Raw genomic sequence first — 23,924 nt, 5'->3', positions numbered from 1 at the left:
CAAAGCAGAAGCTTCAATCTGATCTAACCAGACTGCAAATGTCCAGTATAGTCTAGTATAGGAGTGAGTACTAGGGAGTGAAAATCCCACAAACCAAAGTAGGCTCGTTTGAATAGAAACATTTATTCATGCAGGCATTTAGAAAGGTTGAGAGGTGTAGAGAAAGGCAGAGAGCAATTAAAAGATAGGGTGCACAATAGAGACAGAAGCCAAGTGTAAAAGGTACAAGCTGAACTGTTTCATCAGTTCATCTAGACATCTATTACCATTTAAGGAATAAGGAATATTTTTTATATTCGTTTATGGGATGTAGGCGTCCCCTAAATGACAATAAAGAATCAACCACATTGCTGTGGGTCTGGAGTCACAGCTCAGGAGCCTAGGTAAGGACAGCAGATTTCTAAAGGACATGGTTTCATGGTCATTTTAAGACTTTTAATTCCAGATTTTTATTGAATGCAAATTTCACCATCTGCTTTGGTGGGATTCAAACCCAGGTCCACAGAGCCTCTGGAATACTAGTCGAAAGACAATACCACTATGCAACCACCTAATTCTGTTTTAAGGCAGAGTTAACTAGTTGCTTGTTTGTCTCAATGCACAAACCACATGATTGAAATTAGTGCAATTGTTGTACTTGCTGAAAATTTCTTTTGAAAAAACAACAGTTGTACAGTTTTAATAGTAGTGTTAGTACTAAACATATATCGACAAATAGAGAACATTTTTACTGAGACAGTACCAATCTATCAGAGTCTTGCTCAGGGACACGGCCGTCTCTAGTAACCTGGCCTTTTTGTCTCTCTCTAGAGGAATGGGTACTTTAACTTGCATTGGGATTTTCCTACATGGTCAAGAAATGAAAAACCTCCAGAGAATCTATGTAAATAAGGGTCTCAGTGCCTCTACTACAGTGAGAGATCTGGGAAGGACAGAGACATACTATCATTAGCACGGCTACAATTCACTGAACAACAGCCCTTTAGAGAAATGCTCTGACAACAGAGCACTGGGTTACTACCTCACTTACTAAAAGTCAGTATGAAAAATACAACCCCTTTTCTGTGTGTATAGATGGGAGAAAGAAGAGGGTTCAAAACGAAGCATTACATAACACCAAACGTGGGGAAGAGATCACTTAACTAAAATAACAGCATAAGGGCACAGATTTCCTTCTGTACATCAATGATATTCCCCTCCTACGAAGATGGTAAAACTTATTTGCATGAGGGGGTGGATGGGAGAGATAAATGAGGAGAATCAAATAGAATTTTTGATTATAATTGTGAATGCTTCTCCCTCTCCCCTCAAAATGACATTAACTTCAACATCACACAAGGCTAATATGCAGTTTGACATATTCACTGCAGATTGCATCATTTTGTCTTTAGCTACAAGCTCAATCACATCCTTCAGGTACAGGAAGTACCAATAGTAAAAACCAACCTGGAACTCTGGTGGTGAAAAGATCAGGTGACCCCACTCCTGCTCCACCCTCCTCCTCTTCCTCAAACTCCAAGTTCTCCTCTTCTCCGGGTGCCAAGATTTTCCTGCGACACAATAAGAACAAAACCTTGTGAAGCTTTCTATCCTGTCGGGCAGCAAATCTACATTGCAAAATGAACTTAAATACCACAGGGTATTAAAACTAAATGTAAAATGTGGGATTGAGCAGATGGCAAGTTCCTCTTTGTTATGCACATGCCTTAGTCAAGGCTGAAAGTTAAATAACTCCCTAGGTAATTAAAAAAACTATGGAATAACATTGGCTATTCAGCCTTTCAAATTCTCTTCACCTAACACCAAGTCACTCCTGTCCATGGGAGACAGTTACTGTTGATTGTGAGATTGTTTAAAATTGCTTCAAACATTTGGGTTACTGAAGCCGACTGATGTAAAACCATTGTGCCCGCCCCATTCCCCAATGGATTTATTCAGTGAGCAACACAAACCAGAGGGTGCCAGGCTCAACCCTGAGTTAGCTAATCTCTCTTGATAGTAATGATGTTCTAATTGACCTCAGTGCCTCTAGACTAAATGCAGAGGGGGAAATCAGCTGGATTTCCTTGCTCCCATTAGCCATTCAGGAACCCCAGCTGGAAAGTATGCTTGTCTGGATAACAATATCAAGTTTGGCTGTGATGCTACCCACGGTTGAACAGTTTTCAGGATACTCTACCTAGGTTCACACATGAATCACAGTCTCTTAAAGTACTAGGGGGCAATAGACAGCTATGGAATCATACACCAGACAGAAGTTTCTAATTTTACAGAGGAAGGCAGGATAGAAATAGCATTCCCTATGCAAAAGCTACTGGTAGGCAATATTAAATAAAAATAAACAATTTTATTTAAATACATAGCCAGAGAAGCACGACACAGAAATTTTAAAAATCTTTTTTTTCATCAACAATACAGAACATCATGCTGTTATGTGGTTATGAGAAAAGGGGGCTGAGTAAAGATGATTCTAAACTCTTGTTTGCAGATGCCAACCACCTGACTAGAAAGTGATGACTGGTGGGATGACACAAGTCTTGAGTTTCCTAACACCCAACTGACTCATTTGCACTGTGGTCAATGATTAACCTATATGGTTATAGGAGGAATTAGAGTCCAGTTCAATTCTGTCCATTTCTGTTGACAAGGCAGGACAAAAGGAGGGTGGGGAAGAAAATCAATGAACAAACAGGAACAGAAACCCTGGCTAATGTTCCCCTCCTTCATACAGAGGGACAGAGGCCAAATTTATCACCTATAACCAGCCAACTCAATACACAGTAGGGAGCCTAAATTCAACTCCCTTTCCAATCCATTTATCCACTGAGTCATCAAGGGACCTCTAATCAATCAGTAAGGAAGCAAAATAATAGGTGGTGATTGACTTCAACAAACAATATTAAATTAGGGACAGCTAAGTGATTAGAGAAACCTAGGTTCCCTTACACTGTACAATTAGGATTCACTCAGCCATGAAGCAAAACGAAGCACAATCTCTGTTATTCCCGCAAAGAGTATGGAAATCAGCCAACACAGCAGAAAATGCATTAAAAAGCAGATGAAAAGCAAGCTCGAGCTCTGTTGCATGAAGAAGCACAAACAATTCCTGATATTCTGCTGGAAAATTGCATGCCCAAAAGAAAACAGAACAGAATAGCAGCAACTCATTATCAAGATGGTTCATTTCTTTTTAAATAAAGAATTTGAATGGAAAAGTATCCAAATTAAATGATTTACCTTATAGGGACAGGTTGAACATCAAAAGGGAAATCTTTGTTATAAGAAAGAATGTTCTTTATAACTGTAAAGGAAAAAGAAAAAAAACAAACCAAAGTCTACTATTAAAAGCAGAATTGTAAGTAATTACAGGGATTTAATCTGCAGCCCCTGTAATTGTGTTTAAACTGATACAGGGATTTAATCTGCAGCCCCTGCAATCATGTTTAAGGATCTCTGAAACAGGGATTTAACAGCCAGCTCTTGAACTGTGTTGAAGGAGCTGATTTTGAAATGTAAATGCCAATGGTTTGACTAGTATGATGTAATTTCTGTTGTCCAGTTTTTATTCAATTTACTGTCACAGTCCCATGCTTTTGCACACACAACAGGCTCATCTTGAAGGATATGGTTGGTCAGCACTGTTTACTGACATAATCTCATTTATTATATGAACAAAAATATTAAGAGGATCTTATCAACGAAAATGAAATATTTGAAATTGGGGACTTCACTCAGCAGGTAGTGGGAGTTATGGGAAAGCTAATTATAGGGAAGATCCACATTTTTTCCCCCCCTAGCCACTTTTTTAAAAAAAAGCTGAGTTTTCTCCTCCTCTCTAGGTATTCAGGCTAATGCCTGGCTAAGCAGGCAATCTACTCCTGAACCCCTGGCAATGCTAATTTGATAATAGATTCCAGGGTGACTTTATTGCCAGTGAAGCATGACAAGGAGAAACCCAAGAATATAAAATGTTGCAAGAAAGAGTCTGATCCTCAGAAGAGACAAGTATGATTGGTGCATTGTTTCTAGTACATCTTTGGTGTCCCTTGCTTCCAAGTTAGAGGTTATGGGTTCAAATCTCACTCCAAGCACTTGGAACTTCAATGCAGTACTGACAGAGTGCTACAACGTAGGAAGTGTTAATTTTCAGACAAGACGTTAGACCAAGGCCTAGTCTGCCCTCTCAGGTAATGTTAAAGATCCCAAGGTATCTTTTTTTTTCAATTGGATGGAGCAAATCACAGTCGTTTTCAACCTGACCTCATCCAGCACTTACCTACCGATACTTTCCAGTGGGAATCATTGAATATCAACCACTCCCAAGTCCAGAGCTGCTGAAGCTAAACATAGGACCCATTATACGATTGAATGATGAGGAAAGGTTGGACGGTTAGATATTTCATTCTTTAAAGGTGAATGAGAAGGTATCCTATAGAATTATACAAGCTACCAAGTGGAATAGGGGGACAAAGGCATTATTTAAAAGGCAAGTAGATGCTATGTTGGGAAGAAGAGTGTACAGGATAGAGACCATTGGTTTCTTTGAAAGGAATAACTCCACACACTGAATGTCCCTATTCATCTGAACTTACTCCCATCAAGCATCAAAGTGCAGTGTAATGTGGTATGTTTGTGCCATTAATGTAGAAAATCATCCCAAAGTATTTGATGGAGATAGTAATAAAAAGATGGATGCTGAGCCACAGATATTGATAGATGACCAAAAATCTTGGTCTTGGTCTTTGGGGAGGAGGAGAAGCAGGGGGGTTTCGGGAAGGATTCCAGAACGAGAGGCCTTGATGACACAAAGCACGGCTGGCAGTGGAGGGTCAAAGTTAGACAAGTGGAGATTTTTGAGTGGGGTGAGGGAGGAAACAAAGCCACACAAGTCCATATGATCAAATCAAATATATCCAAAGTGATCCTGTTAAATGGCTCCATGTAACTGGAATGTGACACTAGCAATTGCCAGGTCAGAATTTTATGAAGGTTTACTTCAGCCAAATTACTCTCAGATATATACCATCTGTGTCATTATATGCATGAGCAAATTAACTATAGGTATCAGAAAGCCATAGAGTGCTGGTTCCTATTAGTTGAAGGACAACACAACTTTCTTTACTATTACATGTGGTACAAAAATACTTACTTGGCTCTAACGTCTTTAGATCTTCCAATTTGAATTCTTCCTGAGTTTGTGCTGTCTATATAAAATTTAAAAATAAAAGAGGAACTTATGTAAATTATTGTCATAAAACATTCATTTCATGTGACACATCTGAGAGTAAATAAATAAACAGAAGAAAACAAACTTGTTTTGATATAAGCAGCTGTCAGAACCTCAGGATGTCCCAAAGCACTTCACAATTAATTAAGTACTTTTGAAGTTTGGTTGCTGTTGTCATGGCATGTGGTAGTCGATTTGCGCAGAGCAAGAATCCCACAAATAGGAATGGGATAAATAACCAGATAATCTGCATCCAGTCATGTTGCTTGAAGGATAAACATTGGCTTGTGTTCTTTTCCGAAATACTGCCATGGAACCAGCAGAAGACACTCCCTAGGCCACAGTTTAATGTCTCATCTGAAAGACAACACTTCCAACAGTGCAGTGTTCCCCCAGTACTGTACTAAAGGATATCTGCAGCAGTTATAATTGATAACTGAAACAATGGATTCAGGTGGTCTAACTTGGCTTGATAATTCTGCAGCAAATTTACTCAACCACAGGCTTACTTCAAAATCTGGTCAAATCAAGCCAATCTAGGCCTTGTTTTCCTCTGCTAAAATCACAACTGCAAGATCATCCTGTAGGGCAAAAATAATTCCTTTACTGTCAGGCACGAGCATGAAGGTGAGAATACACAAGAGAGTGAAAAGTGCAAGACAGAGCGAGTAAAACAAAGGTACATTTGAATGGCACAAAGAAAATGCACATCCAATCTTCTGGTCACTTCTCTTGAGCCAAGACAGTGAATGCTAGCAGACTCAACACTGAGAAATAACTTTTAAATTTTATAGACAGATAAATTAAGGGCACTAGAAATCACAACATTGAATAATGATGGTTAGCACACTGATTCATTCATGAACACTGAAAGAATCTTTCAAAGCTTATTTGGTAATGATTCATTGAGATCTTTTCCCCTCATCTCCCTTCCTGATGCCTCGCTGGGGTAGGATTCCACAGATGCCCGAGTCCTTCAGTACCTCAGCCGAGGTAATATTGTTTACATGTATGCTAGACAATAAATGCTGACAGACATACAAGTCTGATCATGTTCTTATTAGACATCCAAACAAAAGCACTTCCAAACAGAAATTATTGGATGACAATCAGAATCCATCAACGTTTCCTCATCCTCCCTATCCTGGGTTGCTGAAACAGCTGTAGGGATCCCAAAGTGGTAAAGATCACCAGAGATCAAGAATTAAACACGGGATCTTCCTGGTCTATTTAACCCAGATCTACACTGAACCAGAGATTAAAAGTTTTTATATATTTATCTTAAAAAAATGTTTTCCTTCAACTTTGTCTCTCTTTCTTGCCCATCTCTTCAACAACAACTTGCACTTTTAGACCCTCCATTAATTCACCATTGCACACATGTACTGGGCCACAGGTGCCAGAGAGTAACTGAATAATAGAACTGAAATCATAGCAAGTTGACATTTTTTGAACGATTGGGGTAAATTCACATGGGAGAAAAAACCCTTGTGATGGTTCAATGTGTAACTAGATTATGTGGAGGACCACTGAACAATACAGAATAGGAATTGTCTGTGTTTGACCTGGGACACTGGAGGCGCTATATTAGTTCTTAGCATCTCTGGCTAGAAAGGGGGAATAAAAAAAATCAGTCAGGTTTCCCGCTCCTTGTTATCTAGTGATTCCTGTCAAAAAGTGTACGCGGGAAGAACAGGCCTGGGCTCAGCTATCCATAGCTAATTTGCAAACGTGCAAGGATGAATTAATGGAAGGACACAGCTGTCCGGGGAGCTGCCCTTCTGCACAACTCACTGCCTATAAGCCACTGCTTAAAACCTACCCTCTTTGATCACCTGTCCTAATAGCTCCTTCAGTAGCACAGTGTTCAAATTTATTTGATAACGCTTCTCTGAAGAGCCTTGGAACATTTTAGTATAACAAAAGTACTATACTGTTGAGGAAGTGGACAGAGAGAGACGGAGAGGTTGCGGGGGGGGGGGGGGCGAGAGAGGGGGGGGGGCGAGAGAGAGGGGGGGGGCGAGAGAGAGGGGGGGGGCGAGAGAGAGGGGGGGGGGCGAGAGAGAGGGGGGGGGCGAGAGAGAGGGGGGGGGCGAGAGGAGGGGGGGGGGCGGAGAGAGGGGGGGGGGCGAGAGAGGGGGGGGGGCGAGAGAGGGGGGGGGGCGAGAGAGGGGGGGGGGCGAGAGAGGGGGGGGCGAGAGAGGGGGGGGGCGAGAGAGGGGGGGGCGAGAGAGGGGGGGGCGAGAGAGGGGGGGGCGAGAGAGGGGGGGGCGAGAGAGGGGGGGGGGCGAGAGAGGGGGGGGGCGAGAGGGAGGGGGGCGAGAGGGAGGGGGGCAAGAGGGAGGGGGGCAAGAGGGAGGGGGGCCAAGAGGGAGGGGGGCCAAGAGGGAGGGGGGCCAAGAGGGAGGGGGGGCCAAGAGGGAGGGGGGGCCAAGAGGGAGGGGGGGGCCAAGAGGGAGGGGGGGGCCAAGAGGGAGGGGGGGGCCAAGAGGGAGGGGGGGCCAAGAGGGAGGGGGGCCAAGAGGGAGGGGGGCCAAGAGGGAGGGGGGCCAAGAGGGAGGGGGGCCAAGAGGGAGGGGGGCCAAGAGGGAGGGGGGCCAAGAGGGAGGGGGGCCAAGAGGGAGGGGGGCCAAGAGGGAGGGGGGCCAAGAGGGAGGGGGGCCAAGAGGGAGGGGGGCCAAGAGGGAGGGGGGGGCCAAGAGGGAGGGGGGGGCCAAGAGGGAGGGGGGGGCCAAGAGGGAGGGGGGGGCCAAGAGGGAGGGGGGGGCCAAGAGGGAGGGGGGGGCCAAGAGGGAGGGGGGGGCCAAGAGGGAGGGGGGGGCCAAGAGGGAGGGGGGGGCCAAGAGGGAGGGGGGGGCCAAGAGGGAGGGGGGGGCCAAGAGGGAGGGGGGGGCCAAGAGGGAGGGGGGCCAAGAGGGAGGGGGGCCAAGAGGGAGGGGGGCCAAGAGGGAGGGGGCCAAGAGGGAGGGGGGCAAGAGAGAGGGGGGCAAGAGAGAGGGGGGCAAGAGAGAGGGGGGCAAGAGAGAGGGGGGCAAGAGAGAGGGGGGCAAGAGAGAGGGGGGCAAGAGAGAGGGGGGCAAGAGAGAGGGGGGCAAGAGAGAGGGGGGCAAGAGAGAGGGGGGCAAGAGAGAGGGGGGAAGAGAGAGGGGGGAAGAGAGAGGGGGGGAAGAGAGAGGGGGGGAAGAGAGGGGGGGAAGAGAGAGGGGGGAGAGAGAGGGGGGAGAGAGAGGGGGGAGAGAGAGGGGAGAGAGAGAAGGGGGAGAGAGAGGGGGGAGAGAGAGGGGGGAGAGAGAGGGGGGAGAGAGAGGGTAGGAGAGAGAGAGTGGGGGAGAGAGAGAGGGAGGCAGAGAGAGTGGGGGGAGAGAGAGAGAGATTGAAGGAAAACTCATTGAAAAATATATAAACCTTGATAAGCCGCCGGATACTGATTAAGTCTCCTCAGCTGATTTTTCTCCTCCACCCCCTAATCCACAGACACAAATTGCAGCCTCCTTGGGCAGTAACTCAGCCCTGGGATATTCTGGATCTGTCTCCCTCAACAGAGGGCTGGATAAACTTTCTGAACCATCACAAGAATTTCTCAAAGAAAACCAGGCTATGGTGCACATCAAGAACTCTTTTTGGAGCTGATAAATCAGCAGATATTTCGAACTATCAAGCCTTTCTACTTCAGTTAAGACATTTGCTATGATGCTCATACAGATTTGGTCAAAGATACGGTGATAGCTGATACAAGTTATGATTTCTTATGCAAATATTTGCGCTGATATTAAATACTTAATATTCAAAGCTGCTTTCAGGCAAATCATTATCTTTGACATGTCTCACCTCCCATAATTAATGAGTGAGCAACATTATTATGCTAAAGAATTAGTGTCAGGGTTTGAATGCTTCTTCCCATTAGAGTAATCAAGCTCCTACTGTGTCAATATGTCACGATTATCAGGGTTCAAGTTAAAGTTAAAGATTCCCTCCTCGGTTACTGGGTCTTCAGATGGCACACTAATATAAACCCTACAATGTAACCAACTGCAACAGTAATGATGAACAAACTGTAACATTGAAAATTCTCTGCCTGCTAAAAGTGTCTCCAACTTTACCCTTCATGAACGGGCACTGTTACCCAGATATTTACCACTTTTCCCTTCATCCCAATGTATCAGCAATTCATGAGCTGGTAGAGGTTTCTTGGCAGATTTTCAACTGGTCTCAATTCACAGGTTAGCCAATTAAAATAAGATGACAGCACACAATTTGGCTTTGACAAGAAGAGAAAGTCATTTCAGCTGGAACAGGTGGAATGGTGCCTAAAATATTTGCCACTGTGAGGAGTAAATGTGTCGCTCAAAGGGACCTGAACAGATCAAGACATGAGGCAGGTTACTAACTGAGCATCGCACAGTGTGCTAAATGGAACAAATCTAGCAGTTCAAAACTGAGCATCCATGAGGTGCTGTGGGCCATCAGCAGCAGCACTGTGCTGAACCACAATCTATAACCTCATTGCCTGATGTAGCCCTCAATCTACCATTGCTATCAAGCCAGGGACCAACCATGGTTCAATGAGGAGTGTAGAAGAGCATGCCAGGAGCAGCGCCAGACATATGCAAAACCGAGGTGCCAACCTGGTGAAGCTACAACACAGGATTACTTGCATGCTAACAACAGAAGTAGCATGCAATAGACAGAGCTAAGCGATTCCATAACTAACAGATCAGATCAAAGCTCAGCAGTCCTGTCACAGCCATCTCAAATGGTGGTGGACAATTAAACAATCATCAGGAGGCAACGGCACCACAAATATTCCCATCCTCAATGATGGGGAGCCCAGCATACCAATGCAAAAGACAAGGCTGGAACATTCACAACCAGCTTCAACCAGAAGTGTAGAGTGGATGATCCATCTCAGCCTCTGCTGGAGGTCCCCAACATCACTGGTGTCAGTCTTCAGCCAATTTGATTCACTCCACGCAACATCAAGTAACAGCTGAAGGCAATGATTACAGCAAAGGCAATGGCCCCTGGCAACATCCCAACTGAAGTGTTCCCGAACTAGTCATGCCCCTAGTTCAGCTACAACACTGGCATCTACTCGACAATGTGGAAAACTGTGCACAAAATACAGGACAAATCTAACCCAGCAAATTACTACCCCATCAACCTGCACTAAATCATCAAAGTAATAGAAGGTGTTGTCGACAGTGCTATCAAGTGACACTTACTCAGCAATTTGTTTACTGATGCTCAGTTTGGGATCTATCAGGATCACTCAGCTCCAGACCTCATTACAGCCTCGTTCCAAACATGGACAAAAGAGCTGAAGTTGAGGGGTGAGGTGAAAGTGATTGCCCTTCACATCAACGCTGCATTTGACAATGCGTCATCAAGGAGTCAATAGGAATCGGGGGAAAACTCTTCACTGGCTGGAGTCATACTGAGCACAAAGGAAGGTGGTTGTGGTTGTTGCAGGTCAATCATCTCAGTTCCAGGACATCACTGCAGGAGTTCCTCAGAGTAGTGTCCTAGGCCCAGCCATCTTCATCAATGACCTTCCCTCTATAATAAGGTCAGGGGGAGGTGATGGCATAGTGGTATTGTTGCTGGACTAGTAATCCAGAGACCCAGGGAAATGATCTGGGGACCCGGGTTCAAATCCTGCCACGGAATCCTAATTAGTGATGACCACAAAACCATTGTCGATTGTTGTAACAACGTCCTATAGGTGGTCAACACACAGCAATGTAGTTGACTCTTAAATGCCCTCTGACCTAGCAAGCCACTCAGCTGTAACAAACCGCTACAAAGTCACTGAAAAGGAATGAAACTGGACAGACCGGCATCGACCTAGGCACTGGAAACAACAACGGCAATCGCAGCCCTGTCGACCCTGCAAAGTCCTTCTTACTAACATCTGGGGGCTAGTGCCAAAATTAGGACTGCTGTCTCACAGACTAATCAAGCAACAGCAACAGCCTGGCATAGTCATCCTCACGGAATCATACTTTACAGATAACGTCTCAGACACCACCATTATCCCTCGGTACGTCCTGTCCCACCGGCAGGACACACCCAGCAGAGATGGCGGCACGGTGGTATGCAATCGGGAGGGAGTTGCCCTGGGAGTCCTCAACATCCGGACCCGGACCCCATGAAGTCTCATGGCATCAGGTCAAACTTGGGCAAGGAAACCTCCTGCTGATTACCACGTACCGCCCTCCCTCAGCTGATGAATCAGTGTTCCTCCATGTTGAACATCACTTGGAGGAAGCACTGAGGAAGGCAAGGGCACATAATGTACTCTGGGTGGGGTACCTCAATGTCAATTACCAGTGTGTGGCCCGGTAGCACCACCACTGACCAAGCTGGCAGAGTCCAGAGGGAAAAACATACTTGATCTCATCCTCACCAGCCTGCCTGCCACAGATGCATCTGTCCAGCACGGTATCAGAAGGAGTGACCACCGCACAGTTATTGTGGAGACGAAGTCCCGCCTTCACATTGAGGATACCCTCCATTGTGTTGTGTGGCACTACCACTGTGCTAAATAGGATAGATTTCGAACAGATCTAGCAACTCAAGACTGGGCATCCATGAGGCGCTGTGGGCCATCAGCAGCAGTAGAATTGTACTCGAACACAATCTGTAACCTCATGGTCCCGCATATCTCCCACTCTACCATTACCATCAAGCCAGGGAATCAACCCTTGCTTCAATGAAGAGAGCAGAAGGACATACCAGGAGCAGCACCAGGCATACCTAAAAATGAGGTGTCAACCTGGTGAAGCTATAACACAGGACTATTTGTGTGCCAAACAGCATAAGCAGCAAGTGATAGACAGAGCTAAGCAATCCCACAATCAACGGATCAGATCTAGGCTCTCCATCCTGCCACATCCAGTTGTGAATGGTGGTGGACAATTAAACAACTCACTGGAGGAGGCGGCTCCACAAATATCCCCATCTTTAATGACAGAGGAGCCCAGCACCAGTGCAAAAGATAAGGCTGAAGTATTTGCAACAATCTTCAGCCAGAAGTGCCAAGTGGATGATCCATCTCGGCCTCCTCCAGAGGTTGCCAGCATCACAGATGCCAGTTTTTAGCCAATTCAATTCACTCCACGTGATAGCAAGAAACGGCTGAAGGCACTGGATACTGCAAAAGCTATGGGCCCTGACAATATTCCGGCAATAGTACTGCAGACTTGTGCTTCAGAACTTGCCACACTCCTAGCCAAGCTGTTGCAGTACAGTTACAAAACTGTCATCTACCCGGCTGTGTGGAAAATTGCCCAGGTATGTCCTGTGCACAAAAAGCAGGACAAATCCAACCCGCCAATTACCGCCCCATCAGTCTACTCTCAATCATCAGTAAAGTAATGGAAGGGGTCATCAACAGTGCTATCAAGCGGCACTTGCTTAGCAATAACCTGCTCACTGATGCCCAGTTTGGGTTCCGCTGGGGCCACTCAACTCCTGAACTCATTACAGCCTTGGTTCAAACATGGACAAAAGAGCTGAACTCCCAAGGCGAGGTGAGAGCAACTGATCTTGACATCAAGGTAGCATTTGACTGACTGTGGCATCAAAGAGCCTGAGCAAAACTGGAGTCAATGAGAATCAGGAGGAAAACATTAGCACTGGGCAACAACCATCCCCAACCAGTAAGAATCTAACCATTGCCCCTTTACATTCAATGATATTGTGAACCATTGCTGAATCTCCCACCATCCATCTGCTGCATACCATTGACAAATTTAACTGCACCAGCCACATAAATTATTTGGCTACAGGAGCAGGTCAGAGGCTGGGAATTGTGTGTCAAATAACTCACCTCTTGGACTCCCCAAAGCCTGGCTGCCACCAACATGGCACAAATCAGGAGTGTGATGGGATACTTTCCACTGACCTCTCTAACAGCCCAGTGGGTATACCTATACCACATGGACTGCAGTGATTCGAAAGGGTGGCTCACCACCACCTTCTTAAGGGCAATTAGGGATGGGTAATAAATGCTGGTCTTGCCAGTGATGTCCACATTCCATTTATGAGTATATAAAATCAAAACTGTGGATGGCATCACATGCAAGCTCAATCTTGTGTTCAACTAAAATCCATACATGAACCTCTGAGCATAAGTGGTCGGATAATCAGGAACAGAGAGAGACCTCAGCACAGAGCGCTGGAGACAAAATGTAGTATCTCCACCTCAGAGGGCAGCTAATTTAGCACAGCGTAGGCACTGTCCTTGGGTCACAGAATCACAAAATCACACAGTACAGAAGAGGCCCTTCGGCCCATCGAGTCTGCATCGACACATGACCTACCTACCTAATCCCATTTACCACTTGGCCCATAGCCTTGAATGTTCTGACGTGCCAAGTGCTCATCCAGGTACTTTTTAAAGGATGTGAGGCAACCCACCTCCACCACCCTCCCAGGCAGCGCATTCCAGACCATCACCACCCTCTAGTTATGTTCCCACCTAGCTCTGTGTCATCAGCAAATTTGGAAATATTACAATTGGTCCCCACATCAAAATAATTTATATAGATTGTGAACAGCTGTGGACCCAGCACTGATCCTTGCTGTACCTCATTGGTAACAGTCTGCCATTCTGAGAATGACTCATTTATTCCTACTCTCTGCTTTCTGTCTGTTAACCAATTCTCAATCCATACCAGTCTATTTCTCCCAATCCCATGCGCTCTAATTTTATTTACAAATCCTGTGTGAGGCGTTATCAAAAGCCTTCTGAAAATCCAAATATACCACATCCACTGGTTCTCCTTTATCAATGTGACAAGTATCCTCCAAAAACTCCAACAAGCTTGTCAAATATGATTTCCCTTTTATAAATCCATGTTGACTCTGCACACTTTTACCACTCTTTTCTAAATGTTCAATTATCAATCTTTATAATAGATTCTAACATTTTCCCTACCACTGACGTCAAACCAACAGGTCTCTCGTTGTCCATTCTCCCTCTTCCTCTTTGCTGAAATAGTGAGATTACATTTGCTACTTTCCAGTCTGCAGGAACCTTTCCAGTATCTATTGAATTTTGAAAGATAATCACCAATGCATCCACTATCTCTCCAGCTACCTCCTTCAACACTCTGGGATGAAGCTCATCTAGTCCAGGGGGTATTTCAACCTACAATCCAGTTAATTTTACAAGTCCTACCTCTTTGCTAATACTAATTTCTTTTAGTTCCTCAGTTTCACAAGTCCCTTGGTTGCCTAGTATTTCTTCAGTGAAGACAGACGCAAAGTAACTGTTTAGTTTCTCCGCCATTTCCCTGTACTCCACTATAAATTCTCCTGTCCCCACCTGTAATGGGCCCACATTTGTCCTAGCTAATCTTTTCCTTTTCACATACCTGAAGAAGCTTTTACAGTTCGCTTTTATGTTCCTCACTAGTTTGCATTCATATTCTCTTTTTGCTTCCTTAGTCAGTTTCTTGGTCTTCCTTTGCTAGATTCTCAATTGCTCCCAATCCTCAGGCTTACCACTTTTTCTGGCAACCTTATAAGCCACTTTCTTTGATCTAAAGCAATCTTTAATTTCTTTTGTTAATCACGGTTGATTTACCTTTCCCTTTAGGGTGTTTGTGCCTGAGAGGAATGTATATCTGTTGTGTAGTATTTCTTTAAATACTACATAGACATTGTCTGTCTATATCAAATCTTTTAGTGTATTTTCCCAATCCACCATAGCCAATTTGCCATTCATAATTTCCTCTCTTCAGATTTAATTGCCTAGTTTCAGAATGAACTATATCGCATTCAAACGTAATTCAAAATTCTATCATTTTATGGTCACTATTTCAAAAGGGCTCCTTTACAGCAAGGTTAGCCCTTTCTCATTACACCACACTAAATCCAAAATAACCCAATCCCTAGTTGGTTCTTCAACGTACTGTTCCAGAAACCCATCTCATACACGTTCCAGGAATTCCTCCTCCACAGCATTAGTGCTGATTTGGTTAACCCAGTCTATGTGTAAATTGAAGTCGCTCATTATTACTGTATTACCCACATTACACGTATCTCTAATTTCCTGACTTATACTGTGCCCAACATTACGATAGTTTGGTGGCCTATAAACAACTCCCACCAATGTTGGATGCCCCTTGCTGTTTCTTAGCTCCACCCAAAAATTGATTCTACATCTTGATCCTTCGATCTAAGATCCTCTCTTACTAATGTACTGATCTTGTCCTTTATTATGAGTACTACCCCACCTCCTTTTCCTTTTATGCCTATCCCTTCTAAATGCTAAATATCCTTGAATATTCAATTCCCAGTCTTGGTCACCTTATAGCCACGTCTCCGTAATGGCAATCTAATCACACCTATTTACCTCAATTTGTGCATTCAGGTTATCAGCCTTTTTATCTGAACGCATGTAGCATTTGCTGAGTGCCTTTAATTCTGCTTTTTTAACATTATTCTCGATTCTTATTTGATGCTTCCCTGTGCTTCGTCTGCCTTCTATTTTTTACCAGTTTTGCTTCCCTCAAAGGTTCCCAGCCCCCTGCCAATCTAGTTTAAACCCTCCCCAACAGCACTAGAGAATCTCCCTGCGAGGATGTTAGTCCCAGTCTGGCTAAGGTGCAGCCCGTCCATCTTGTACAGGTCCCACCAGCCCCAGAACCGGCCCCAATGCCTCAGAAATCTGGTGCTCTCCCTTCTACACCAGTTCTCTAGCCACATGTTCAATCGTGCAATTCTCATATTTCTATGCTCACTAGCACGTAGGACTGGAAGTAATCTTCAGATTACAGCTTTTCAATCTCCTTCCTAGCTCCCTGAAATCTGCTTTCATGACTTCATACCCCTTCCTACCGAAATAATTGGAACCGATGTGGACCACAACCTCTGGCTGTTCACTCTCCTCCAGAAGAATGTCCTGCAGCCCTACTTTTGTAATATTCTATTCACCTTAAGTTAGAGAATATCAGTCTCTGGACTACTTCCATTAATAATATCTGTGTAAGGAATGGAGTGAAGGGACAGACGGCGAGGAGACAGTGTGTGCAGTTGAGAATTTGGTTCAGGTGGGAAATCAGTGCACAGGAGCAAAGAGGGGTTCCTTTTTCCACTTCCTTTCAGCCTCCAGTAGTTGGTGAGTTTTCTTCCTTTGTCTCCAAGATAGGTGAGTGCAACTTTCTATTACTTTAACTGTGTAAATTATTACTAATTGACTACTTAAATAAATAAGTTTGGACAGAAATGGCAGGGCTGATAGTGTGTTGTGATTGCAGCATATGGTTACTGCAATCCCAGGCAACCATATCAGCAGTGTCTGCAGTTTAAGCAATTTTGGCGCAGAGTTGCTGAGCTGGAGTCCGAGTTGTGGACATTGCAGGCCATCAGGGAGGTGGAGAGTTACATGGACACCCCTTACATTAGGCAGAACCTTAAGAGTTAGTCTATGGTCAGGGACAGGAGGGTGAGACTGCGAGTCAGGCATGTATGGGAAATCAGCATATAGTGTTTTTTTTAATTATTCATTCATGGGATGTGGGTGTTTGATAAGAGTAGATGCTGAGAGATTGTTTCTGCTGGTCGGGTAATCTAAAACACTGGCACAGTCTCAGCATAAGGGGCTGATCATTTAGCGCTGCTATGGGGAGAAATTACTTCACTCAAAGGCTTGTGAATCTTTGGAATTCTCTGCCCCAGAGGATTGTGGATGCTCCATCACTGAATACATTTAAGGCTGGGATAGACAGGTTTTTGGCGTCTCAGGGAATTAAGGAATATGGGGAGCAGGCGGGAAAATGGAGTTGAAGCCCAACATCAGCCATGATCGTATTAAATGGCAGAGTAGGCTCAACTAGAGTGTGGTCTACTCCTGCTCCTATTTCTTGTGTTCTGTGCACAATGGGGTAACAATACATCACAATTTCATTCATTTGAACAAACTCCCATGTCTAAAATATACCGTAGAGCTTCTACTCTCAGAAATCTGAACATCACACGATAAATTCAATTAAAATGTATATTTACAAGATTATCCGATTAGTAGTACCTGCAAAGCTGTACTTCGTAATTCAAGGCATGTCGCTATTTTGCCGAGTGTTTTCTGTGAAAAAGGGAAAAGTACTGTTAGATACTTTAGATGGGAGACAGAGCATTCACAAGGACAACGATAATATCAATTTCACCAGAGGCTGGCTACAGAAATGACATTTACATTTTAAAAAATTAATTCTTGGGATGTGGGTGTCGCTTGCTAGGCCAGAATTTATTGCCTATCCCTAGTTGCCCTTGAGAGGTGATGGTGAGCTGTCTTCGTGAACTGCTGTAGTCCATGTGGTGTAGGTACACTCACAGTGCTGTTAGGGAGGGAGTTCCAGGATTTTGACCCAGTGACAGTGAAGATACGGCGATATATTTCCAAGTCAGGATGGTGAGTGACTTGGAGGGGAACTTCCAGGTGGTGGTGTTTCCGTCTATCTGCTGCCCTTGTCCTTCTAGATGGGAGCGGCCGTGGGTTTGGAAGGTGTTTAGGGAGTCTTGGTGAGTTCCTGCAGTGCATCTTTATATAAGTCCTTAGATACCTTAGCTAAACTGCAATCAAATTACTTTGAAACTCATTTCACGTTTCACACTGTCACGACTCACTGGGGATAGTGCGCTGTAATATCAAGTCCCACTGTTCCCCGAGCCGTGACAAATGAGAAAAAGTTTGATCAAACCACCAGATTGCCCCAATTCTACCTAACTGTTTAATTTAGGTTAACAGAATATAAGCACCAAGTTTGTAAACTTAATAAGTGAATAACTGTTTATTGAACAAATTGTTGTGAACCAGTGGCAAAAGAAAGCAATACGAACTGCTAATTTCTAACACCACAACTTAAACTCTACCCCCTTCTTAAGTAAATCCCTATACACACACATACATGACACATAAAACACACAAATTATGGATTTTAAGGGTGGGATAAAACAGTTCAATATCACCAATTCCGGAGTACAGGATTCGATGGGTTGATTCTGATCGATGTCTTCCAAATTTCTTTCAGTTCTTGTTGGTGACACGAGGTGGTTTTCCAGCACTTTCAGTAGTTAGTCCACTGGTTGAGCACTTTCAATGTCTCTAACAGTGATTTTCCCCTTTGCCTCTTGACAGAGGATTTCAGAGAGAGCAGGTTAGAGAGATATCAGGAGAAAAAGCCAGCAGCTATTCTTGTAGGATTACTGGAATCTTACACACACTGGACAGAGAGAGGTTTTAGGTCTTTTCCCTTTCAGGCTAGGAGCTATTCAGCTGCCTTGCTCATCACACAAAACCTTGGTCACCTGGTGAGGAGCCAATTAAAATGCTGTTGTCAGGCAGCTCCCTTGGTCCAGGACTCTAGTACAGCACAATCCTGTCTTTCATAGCACACTCTGTTCCAGGGCTGCAACATTGTATACATCTCTCATCGTGTTCCAGTGGACATGTCTTGCAACCTGCAGCCATTGTAATTTTAAAATCCACATTCCAACAGAAAATAAAAAGATATGTTCTTTACAACAGTCCAAAAGAAATAACAAGATATGTTCCATGCAACATACAAGATCCCACGAATACTATTGAAGTGAATAATTAATTAAGCTCTCCCATGATATTGACTGAGAGTGAAATGTTAACTTGACATGGCAAGAACCTCCTGTGCTTTCAATAGTGCCAAGGGACCATTAAATCACTACTTGAACTGCCAGAACAGGCAAACAAGGGTCAATTTCAGTTCAGCTGAAGAATGGAAAGAGTAATTGAGACCAAGGGTGCGACAGGTCTTGGACACTCAACTTTTATTCATTATCCATGGCTGCTGTGACTGTTGTTAAGGCACTTATTCCATAGTGTTTTCTCTTCTGCACCTGGCTGGAATTCAGTTGAAATTTAATGAATCCTCTGCTTGCACCAACATCATTCGCTTGTTAGGGTGGGAATGGAATCAGTTCAAATTACCAGACACACCCTCTTGGATTTCAGCTCCTGGCATTATACTGTGCTGGATCCAGACCTAAATGCTTTTTATCTTCACACCTTGGCAGACAGAGGTAATGGGCTTTCCAATTCGTAATAGCCTGCTGGTTTTGACAAAGGTGATCAAAAATTTTATTTTTCATCTAAAGAATCTGTATACATTAACATCTGCATACACAACAGCAAGGGGAATCCTTTAGCAGCAACCTAGCTCATGTAGATGGAATGCTCATGTCTTCCATTTTATATCCATTACATAGGGTATACAGCACAGAAACAGTCCACGTGGTGTTTTGGCTCCATGCAAACCTCCTCCCATCTTTCCTCATCTACATCTATCAGAGGGGAAAATATCTAGCCAAGGGAAAAGCTTACTGTGTTGTTTCAATTTGAAACTATTTAAGAACTGGAATTCCTTATTTATCAGCATCTCAAATCACTTCATAGCACAGTAAATTATGGTGAAGATTGACTTCTATATAGAATCATAGCAATTACAGTGCAGCAGTACCTTACAATGCTGTGACCTCTACCACCTAGAAGGAAAGGACAGCAGATAGATGGGAACACCACTACCTTCAAGTTGCCCTCTAAGTCACACACCATCCTGACTTGGAACTATATTGCCATTGCTAATAAATAATTATTTTTATTAATAATTAATAAAATAATAAAAAATAATAAAACTCCCTTCCTAACAGCAGTACGGGTGTACCTACACCACATGGACTGCAGCGGTTCAAGGTGGTGGTTCAACACCACCAAGGTTGATTAGGGATGGCTAATGGGACACCCACATCCCGTGAAAGAACGGTGCAGCCCACCACACTTGGGTAGTGCTGGTTCTTCGTAGGATGTACAGCAGAGAAATAGGCCAACCAGTCCAACCATTCCATGCTGGTGTTTGTGCTTCACAAAAGCCCTTGTTTCCTATCCTCCTTTATCTAATATTATAAGCATTATCTGCAATTTCTTTCTTGTGTTTATCTAGCTTCATCATTAATATATCTGTGCTATTGATCTCAACCACTCCTTTGGGTAACAAGTTCACATTCTCATCACTCTGGACAAAGTTTCTCCAATGTTGTTGGACTCGAAATGTTAGCTCTGTTTCTCTTTCCACAGATGCTGCCAGGCCTGCTGAGTTTTTCCAGCATTTTCTGTTTTATTTCCCCTAAATTCCCTGTTGGATTTATAAGTGGCTATCCTATATTTATAGCCCCTAGCTTCCAGAGAGTTGATGGTTGGGGGGGTAGAGAGGAGGTTCAGCAATGGTAAAGCCATTGCATGTCAAGGGGAGACAGTTAGATTCCCTCGTTAGAGATGGTCATTGCTTGGCATGAATGTTACTTGCCACCTCTTAACCCAAGCCAGTACGTTGTCCAGGTCTTGCTGCATTTGGGCACAGACTGCTTCTTTATCCGAAGAGTTATGAATGATGCTGAATGCTTTGCAATCATCAGCAAACATCCCCATTTCTGACCTTAAGATGGAGGGAAGGTAATTGATGAAGCAGCTGAACATGGTTGGGCCAAGACACTACCCTGAGGAACTCCTGCAGCCAAGTCCCAGGTCTGAGGTGATTAGCCTCCAACAACTCCAGCCAGTGAAGAGTTCTCCCCCCCAACCCCAATTCCCACTGACTTCAATCGTACTAGGGCTCCTTGATGCCACATTCCTACCATCTAACTGCCAGGCAATGCCCATTTGAACAAGTGAGTCTAAACACTTCCCCTTGATATTCATCAGCACTACCACTGCAGTCTTCCTCATTGTAAACATTCTGGGGGTCACCATCGACAAGAAATTTAAGTGGACGAGCCACATAAATACCATGGCTACAAGTGCAGGTCAGAGATTGGGAATTCTGCAGCAAACAATTCACCTCCTGAGTCCCCAAAACTACCCACTATCTACTAGGCACAAGTCAAGAATGTGATAGCATGCACTCCAGGGGTGCGATGAGTGCACTTCCAAAAACAGTCAAGAGGCTTGACACCAGGACAAAGCAGCCCACTTGATCAGCACCCCTCGCCATCACCCTAAACATTCACTCCCTTCACCACTAGCACACGGTGCCCCTGCTGTGTGTAACATCCACAATATGCACTGTAGCAGCTCTTTTCTCCAAGTTTGGATCAAGGCTATAATGATATCTGGTGCCAAGTATTCCTGACAGAACACAAACTGAGGATCAGTGAGCATTTGGTTAGGGTAGATATGTTTCCATTTGTAGGAGACACGAAAACCAGGGGACACAACTTAAGAATAAAAGGTCTAATGTTTCAGACGTAGATGGGGGGAATTTTTTTCTCTCAAAAGGGTCGGTAGTCAGTGGAATTCACTTCCCCAGAAAGCAGTGGAGGCTGGGTTATTAAATTTATTCAAGGCTAAGTTAGACAGATTTTTGATAGACAAGGGAGTAAAGAGTTATGGGGGGGAGGGGGAGACAGAAAAGTGGCATTGAGACCACAATCAGATCAGCCACGATTTTATTCAATGGCGGAACAGGCTCAAAGGGCTGAATCACCTACTCCTGCTCCCAAGTCCTATGTTCCTGTGCTGCTTGATAGCACTGTTAATTAATCATTATCAAAGTAATTGAAAATGTGAGTAGATGAATGGGGGGGTTCATCTGGATTGGATCATCTGGATCTGGCTGGATTGGATTTGTCCTGCTTTTTATGGACAGGAAGCTCTGGCTGGTAAAAGTAGGGAAAATCCCAAGATATTCTACAAGTATATCAATGGGAAGAGGATAACCAGGGAAAGAGTAAGGCCCATAAGGGACCAAGGGAGCAATCTATGGGCGGAGCCAGAGGACATCGCTAGAGTCACGTCCGTCTTCACCCAAGAGAATGAGGATAAAGGTATCAAACTCGGGGAGAGAGACTGCGAGGTTCTTGAGCAAATTGAAATTGGGAGTGACAAGGTATTGGAGGTGTTGGTAGGCTTAAAAGTGGACAAATCTCCAGGTCCAAATGATGTATGTCCCAGACTGCTGAGGGAGGCAAGGGAGGAGATTGCAGGGCCTCTGACCCAAATCTTTAATTCCTCTCTGGCCATGGGGGAGATGCCAGAGGACTGGACAACAGCTAATGTGGTTCCTCTATTTAAGAAAGGTTGTAGAGATAAGCCAGGGAACTACAGACCAGTGAGTCTCACGTCAGTGGTAGGGAAACTATTGGAGAAAATTCTGAAGGAGAGAATCTATCTCCAATTGGAGAGGCAAGGTTTGATCAGGGATAGTCAGCATGGATTTGTTAGAGGAAGGTCATGCCTTACAAATTTGATTGAATTTTTTGAGGTGACGACCAGATGTGTAGATGAGGGTAGTGCAGTTGATATAGTTCATATGGATTTCAGCAAAGCCTTTGACAAGATCCCACATGGGAGACTTTTAAAGAAGGCCAATGCACATGGGATACAGGATAATTTGATAAGGTGGATTCAAAATTGGCTTAGTTGTAGGAGACAGAGGGTGATGACAGAAGGACGCTTTAGTGACTGGAAGCCAGGGTCCAGTGGCGTACCACAGGGATCTGTGCTGGGTCCCCTATTATTCGTCATTTATATAAACAACATAGATGACTATGTGGGGGGTAGGATTAGTAAGTTTGCAGATGACACAAAGATTGGCTGGGTGGTTAACAGTGAGGTTGAGTGTCTTGGGCTACAGGAAGATATAGACGGGATGGTCAAATGGGCAGATAAGTGGCAGATGGAATTTAACCCTGAAAAGTGTGAGGTGATACACTTTGGAAGGAGTAATTTGAGAAGGAAGTATTCAAAGAACAGCATGACACTAGGAAGTTCTGAGGGACAAAGGGACCTTGGCGTGTGTGTCCATAGATCTCTAAAGGTGGAGGGGCATGTTAGTGGGGTGGTGAAAAAGGCATATGGGACCCTTGCCTTTATCAATCGAGGCATAGATTACAAAAGTAGGGAGGTCATGTTGGAGTTGTATAGAACTTTGGTGAGGCCACAGCTGGAGTAGCGTGTGCAGTTCTGGTCGCCACATTATAGGAAGGATGTGATTGCACTGGATGGGGTGCAGAGGAGATTCACCAGGATGTTGCCTGGGATGAAACATTTAAGTTATGAAGAGAGGTTGGATAGACTTGGGTTGTTTTCGTTGGAGCAGAGAAGACTGAGGGGCGACCTGATTGGGGTGTACAAGATTATGAGGGGCATGGACAGGGTGGATGGGAGCAGCTGTTCCTCTTAGTTGAAGGATCAGTCACAAGGGGACATAAGTTCAAGGTGAGGGGCAGAAGGTTTGGAGGGGGGGGATGTGAGGAAAAACTTTTTTACCCAGAGGGTGGTGACGGTCTGGAATGCATTGCCTGGTAGGGTGGTGAAGGCGGGTTGCCTCACATCCTTTAAAAAGTTCCTGGATGAGCACTTAGCACATCATAACATTCAAGGATATGGGCCAAGTGCTGGTAAATGGGGTTAGGTAGGTAGGTCAGGTGTTTCTCATGTATCAGTGCAGACTCGATGGGCCGAAGGGCCTCTTCTGCACTGTGTGATTCTGAGAGAACATATCTGAGCAATTTTCCATTGTCAGGGAGCTGCCAGTGTTGTAGCTGTACTAGGCCAGCTTGGACAAAGGCGCAGCTAATTCTGGAGCACAGACTTCAGTACTACCACCAGCATGTTGTTGGGGTCTGTAGCCTTTGCTGTACCCAGTGTGCTCAGCCATTTCAT

General features: G+C 44.5%; 1 protein-coding gene across 2 annotated transcripts in view; it reads right to left on the bottom strand.

The window, feature by feature from the left end:
* The window catches only part of aida (axin interactor, dorsalization associated), a 96,908-nt gene that overhangs the window by 52,893 nt on the left and 20,091 nt on the right, over positions 1–23,924 (bottom strand). For both annotated transcript variants that reach the window (XM_078542778.1, XM_078542776.1), the window contains exons 3-6: positions 17,265–17,318; positions 5,150–5,204; positions 3,238–3,301; positions 1,447–1,550 (exon numbers count right to left, since the gene is read on the bottom strand). In XM_078542778.1, the coding sequence (XP_078398904.1) occupies positions 1,447–1,550; positions 3,238–3,301; positions 5,150–5,204; positions 17,265–17,318 (277 nt within the window). The remainder of the gene's footprint in view (positions 1–1,446; positions 1,551–3,237; positions 3,302–5,149; positions 5,205–17,264; positions 17,319–23,924) is intronic.

This window comes from Cetorhinus maximus, chromosome 5, assembly GCF_964194155.1.
Source record: "Cetorhinus maximus chromosome 5, sCetMax3.hap1.1, whole genome shotgun sequence".
Taxonomy (NCBI): domain Eukaryota; kingdom Metazoa; phylum Chordata; class Chondrichthyes; order Lamniformes; family Cetorhinidae; genus Cetorhinus; species Cetorhinus maximus.
The sequence above is the reverse complement of the archived record's forward strand: the minus strand, read 5'-3'. Positions and strand labels throughout refer to the sequence as shown.